The sequence below is a fragment of the Syzygium oleosum genome, unplaced genomic scaffold (assembly GCF_021117445.2).
Source record: "Syzygium oleosum isolate NSW1041296 unplaced genomic scaffold, Sole_v2.1 Sole_v2.17, whole genome shotgun sequence".
In the NCBI taxonomy this organism is placed as follows: domain Eukaryota; kingdom Viridiplantae; phylum Streptophyta; class Magnoliopsida; order Myrtales; family Myrtaceae; genus Syzygium; species Syzygium oleosum.
Window position 1 is genome coordinate 4,959,755 of NW_026607501.1, and position 5,352 is coordinate 4,965,106.

Sequence of the window (5,352 nt, forward strand, 5' to 3'; positions counted from 1 at the left end):
GGCCATGAATCCACATCAATCTAGTACTCGGCACTAATGGTATAGTAATCCCCGGTACATGCATTCCGATTCATGCACAATGGGAACTATTGTTTCTTTTTACGACGGAAAGTTCACCTTAAGAGAGTACCCAGGTAAACATGCCGAATAGCAAATCTCGAGCGAGTGTAGAAATAATGAAGGGTTTGCATGTGGTGATGATGCGAAGGAATCAGATCATATTCTTCTGCCTTAATGACTTTCTGTGAAAGTTGTTGAGCATACCGGGCATCTCAATGTTACCCCATCAAGCGTGATTAAGTGGATTCATTTCTATGTAGATTGATTTGATCTCCTTCATCCTACAGCAACTTAATTTCGTTTACTCCCTTTCTAAACTGAAGAACCCATCGTGATCCTCTCTTAATGGAAATCCATTAACTATGGGAAGAACATAAGTGAATTCACAAAATAACACAAACAAGCCTTCAGTACTTGCAATTGGCAATGTTAAAGGAAAAGAGTTATTCCTAGACTAAAAGTGCTTATCCCTTGTTATATTTCTGCAAAATAGCTGCTTGAATAATCACAGAACTGGCTAAATAGGGGAGAAAACACAGTACTCACAAAGGGTCAAACTGAAGACAATAAAAAGTTTAGCCTCAGGAGATAAGAAGAGCAACTCTCAGTCACACAGTTTCGGGTGATACGAGGCTAGGCTCGTAACCGCGAATCGTAGTGAACCTCGAAGGGAGGCTAGGGATGTCCAGCGGCAGGTAATTTGCCTTTTTCGGGAAGAAATATGTGAAGTGCATTTTTCGGTTGGAAATGTTACCATAGCAAGCACTTACCCGTAAGAGAAAACATTCCGAGCTCAACCTACCAATGACTATATAAGTCATGTAGGGATTCCACACCACGTGAGTATCATGAAAATCCCAAAAGCAGATGGAAAGGTCTTCGAATTTGTCCCCCGTCACTTCCCATTCTCTCATCCACTCGTTATCATGTTCTACTATAGTCAAGCATCCTCTGAATCCTAGCAGCTCAAGTTCACTGGGTTCGATCGTTGTCGCGAGGGGGACATTTCCATCAGGGACAAAACCTTGGGGGGGTAGGAGCGATTGACTATTATTATCGTGGCGTACTCCAAGGTCGAATTGGCCAACATCTTGGGTAAATGAAATAATCCGAAACTTCTCATGACATACATCATATGATATGATGACGTCACGTTCATTTCCAGAAGCTTTCCAGTGAATGGCCCCGTTCCAGAATACAGGTTCGTATACAAAATAAGTCTGCCAACCTTCAGGTACATCCAATCTCCTCCACGAACTCGCTCCCAGTGTAGTCACTTCGAAGCACCTTCTTCCTTCAATATTAACATATGTACGCAGAGCTTTGTACTTTCCTGTTGAAGGATCGAATCCGAGTCCAACTTGATGACCGCCCATAATTGTTTCTCCTGATGTTGGCAATCTTCTGTACTCCCTCGTTATGGGATTGCAAACAAAAACAGGATCAAGAGCTGAGTAAGAACCTACACATAGTAATCCTCGGCAAGTGCCCATGGCCGAAAGTCCTTTTAGCGGATCAATGTGAATCTGTCTAACCCTGCGTCCCTCGATATCCACCAAAAGAAAAGGTTGTGTGGAGTCATCATCCGCACAAAACGGTTCAAGGATGAGCCACGGTTCCTTGTAATCATTGCTACTCAAAAGATGCTCGATGAAAGTGGCTGATTTTGTTAGGTGACACCAGCCCTTGCAGACACATCTGCAGCGCACGACTGAATCGATAGGAAGCTTGCATAATATTTCTGATATAATCTCTAGAGACAAGTAGGGAATGCTCTCGTTTCTAGTGCTGCTTCTTTTCTCTGATTTCTCCATTCAAGACGAAATATATCAATCTCTTCTTAGTTATGCTCCTGCAAGTTACCCACAGATAAATTCAGTAACCCAAGCTTTAAAAAGAAGCAGAACAAAGGGTTTATAAATGACCCTACGAGGAATCTTAAAAGGGTCCGTGCTTTCATTTTCGTCAATTGCAAAAAGAACTCTTTGACAAATGGGTTTTTCTTTTTTCCTTTGCCGTGGTGTCACCGTTGGATTTCAAGAAGCCTCAAATCTGCACGACAAAATGTTATTCTAATTTTAAGTATGTCGATGCACAAAGCGGTGGGTAAAATGCATCACACTTACTAAAGCACTATTTCGTAGAACTTTTTAGCGGCAACTTTCTGTGCTGCACTAGATAACAAAAGTGCACATAAGATGTAATTTATAAATGACCACTCTGCATCGCTGTCAGATATGATAAAGCTTTAACTTGTCAATAACTTATTATCTCAGGACATCCACATAGTAAAATAAATTATATTGACAGCCTTTATTATATCAATGTTTCCCAAACGATAAGCCACTCTAATTAAAATGGCAAATTATGTGAATGCCCTTCAGCCATATTAACTCTCCCAAAAAGCATGGATAGTCACATTGACTTGTTACTACGCAATTAACACCTCTCTTTCTCTCTCTCTACGAATATCTCTAGGAATATCATTATATACATCTCTCTAGTATTCTCTCGGACACCTAACTCAGATTTGTACCCGATTCATCACCATACTAGGCTTACCAGGTTGTGGCAGCAAATGTCTAGAACTCTCAGGCAGGTTGAGACTACCATAGGCACCAACATTAGGATGCCGACTGCCATTTTGAGCAAGTGTAAAACAACCGACAAAGGGGAAGAGAGAGCGAAGACAGCGACCAATGCTTGCGAGAGGCATGCGCGCAAGAGATTGCTCTATGAAGTGGTGACTGAAACAATAAAGTAAGGCCTTACGAGTAAGCAACGATAAAAAATGTACCATCGACATAGTATGTAATTTATAAATGACCACTTTGCATCGCTCCCAGATATGGTAAAGCTTTTAACTGGTCAATTATCGATTATCTCAAGACACCCACATAGTAAAATAAACTATAATGATGGCCTCAATTATATCAATGTTTTCAAAACGATAAACCACTCGAATGACAATAGCAAATTATATCAATAACCTTTAGCGATATTAACACTCCCCAAAAATGTGGATAGTCACATCGACTTGTTAATACGCAATTAACACCTCTCTTTCTCTCTCCCTACGAATATCTCTACGACTATCATTACATACATTTGTCTAGTATTCTCTTAGACACCTAACTTAGATTTGTACCTAGTTCATCGTAATACCAAGCTTACTAGCTTGTGGCTGCAAATGTCTAGAACTCTTGGGCAGGTGGAAACTACCACAGGCACCAACATTTGAATTCGGGCTGCCATTTTGAGTAGGTGTAAAACAACTGACAAAGGGGAAGAGGGAGGGAAGTGAGTGATCAGTGCGAGCGAGAGGCGCGTGTGCAAGTGAGTGCACTGCGAAGTGGTGACTGAAACAATAAAGTAAGGTCTTACGACTAAGCAATGATAAAGTTAGAAATCTACTTTCAGTGCTCATTGCACTTTTTGAATCGAATGTGGGTATTCAAAAGGTTCCCCTTTTCCATCTACAACGGCCAACACTTCCCTTAACCTCCATTTCTACTTGATTTGAAATATTAGCCAGAGATCATGAACTAATTGTGAGTTTAAAGCGCGTGATTTAACATCACAAAAAAACCTCGATACTATCACATTCTTCACTCTAATGCTACGAAATGAGAAAATTTTGTTCTTGTTTTCTAAACTTTGCCCGATCAATAACAAAAACAAGAAGTGAACTTGCAAGAGCGAAAAGAAATCGGAAGTCCCAAGAAACAAAGAAGAATTTCCCTTTGACGGAGATGACTGCAACGAAGCAGCAAAGTACGTATTCAGATCATTAATCACACAAGCGGGAGAGACAAGAATAATGCTTTAGCCAGCGAGTACAAATTCAGGGGAGGGAAAAAGAACCACCCAAGAACAATAGGAAAATGGTCGAGCAAATTCGGATCGTACTTCACTGCAAGAGTTGCATCAGCAAGATCAAACAGATTCTCAACCGATACGAACATCAATGAGCAAGCAACGAAAAGAAAAGAGAAAGAACATCAAGAAACAGAGAACACAATCGTGTCAACCATGAATCTTCCTTATGCCAACACGAAATTCATACGAAAAAAGACAGAGTCAAGAAACCAACTTTGCTCGCATTCTTGAGTTTGATCATCGAAATGGGTCGTTCAGGTGCTTCGAGCTCATGTTCTTCGCTTTCTCATTGACGAAGAAGACTTCATGTCTTTTTTGTGTGTGTTTGTTTTGTCTGTTCTAACCTAGTCTTTGTTTTAGGTTTTCATTTATATTAATGTGTTGATTGTATTTACCATATTAAGCTTTTGTGATAAAGATTAAAAATTAAGAATTTTAAGCTGATAAAAAATTAAATCTAAGTTTATACAGTGAAGCCAAACACGTCATTTTTCTCACTTATTTAACCTTCCTTTCATACGATTGCATTAAATAATTAGAATTCGAGAAATAAGGACATAAATACAGTTAAGCACATATTTAATGTTGCCCACGACCTGAAAAGATGATTATTCGAGAGTGTAATTTATCTCACATATTAACCCTTCTCTGGGCATTAGAAAGCCAAAAAAAATGAGGGCATAAATATAGTTGAGCAAATCTAGAAGAAACACCCGTTTTGTTAAGTTTTAAATTTATAATGATTATAAATTAGGAAAATTCAAAATTAATCGCACGTTCGTTAGAGCGCGCGCTTGAAATCAATCTAGTTCAATTCAAGCGATTTCTTTTTTTCCATGGCCCTTCCACTCTTCTGCCTCACTGTTGGGCTTTAATTCGGGCACAAGATGCTCAAATGGGCGGGCTGGGCATGGCCCATGAGCTGACCCAACTTCATTGTCCAAACCCGCCCAAAGGGAAAAAAAAATTTGTTGGACGGAAGCCTCGTGAATCCGACATAAGTTGGTTAAAGAACTCGCTGGACATAAGACACACACTTATGAGCAACCCATGCGCGGATATAAGTGGGCACTCGAAATCGAACCCGCGACTTTCGAATTTAATACCGTCCTAGAGTTGAACGTGCGACAGTTCTTTACGAAAGTTCAAACCGATACGAAAAAAAAATCAAAGCTTAGACATTACTTAGAGGTGAAGCATGATAAATGACAGGCATGCATGTAAATGCACAAAAACCCTTTGATGTGATGTGCCCTTTTGACACTATGTACTTGGCTGAGCTAGAAAGTACCCAAACCTGGGTGTTACTTGTTTTCTTCTTGGGTGTGCGTATCAGAGAAAGACTTTCCCAAGTCAATTTTTACTGCTCTGGTGGAAAGTTCTTGCAAACGCAAGCAAAAGATGAGAGCTGCG

At 40.0% G+C, this 5,352-nt stretch overlaps 1 protein-coding gene across 3 annotated transcripts; it reads right to left on the reverse strand.

The window, feature by feature from the left end:
* Nucleotides 1–451: 451 nt before the first annotated feature.
* On the reverse strand, nucleotides 452–4,267 carry LOC115676571 (F-box protein At1g11270-like). 3 transcript variants are annotated; one of them, XM_056319373.1, is made up of 2 exons: nucleotides 4,154–4,267; nucleotides 452–1,912 (listed from the first exon to the last, which is right to left on the reverse strand). In XM_056319373.1, the coding sequence occupies exon 2, from the start codon at nucleotides 1,872–1,874 to the stop codon at nucleotides 669–671; it is 1,206 nt and encodes a 401-aa protein (XP_056175348.1). In that variant the 5' UTR covers nucleotides 1,875–1,912; nucleotides 4,154–4,267; the 3' UTR covers nucleotides 452–668. The 3 variants fall into 3 exon arrangements, with proteins under 3 accessions (XP_056175348.1, XP_030455385.1, XP_056175347.1); XM_030599525.2 differs by lacking the exon at nucleotides 4,154–4,267 and adding an exon at nucleotides 3,235–3,377; XM_056319372.1 differs by lacking the exon at nucleotides 4,154–4,267 and adding an exon at nucleotides 2,623–2,728.
* Nucleotides 4,268–5,352: the final 1,085 nt, after the last annotated feature.

Coding starts and splice junctions, on each gene's coding strand:
- LOC115676571 (XM_056319373.1), bottom strand. CDS start 1,874: ATGGAGAAATCAGAGAAAAGAAGCAGCACTAGAAACGAGAGCATTCCC.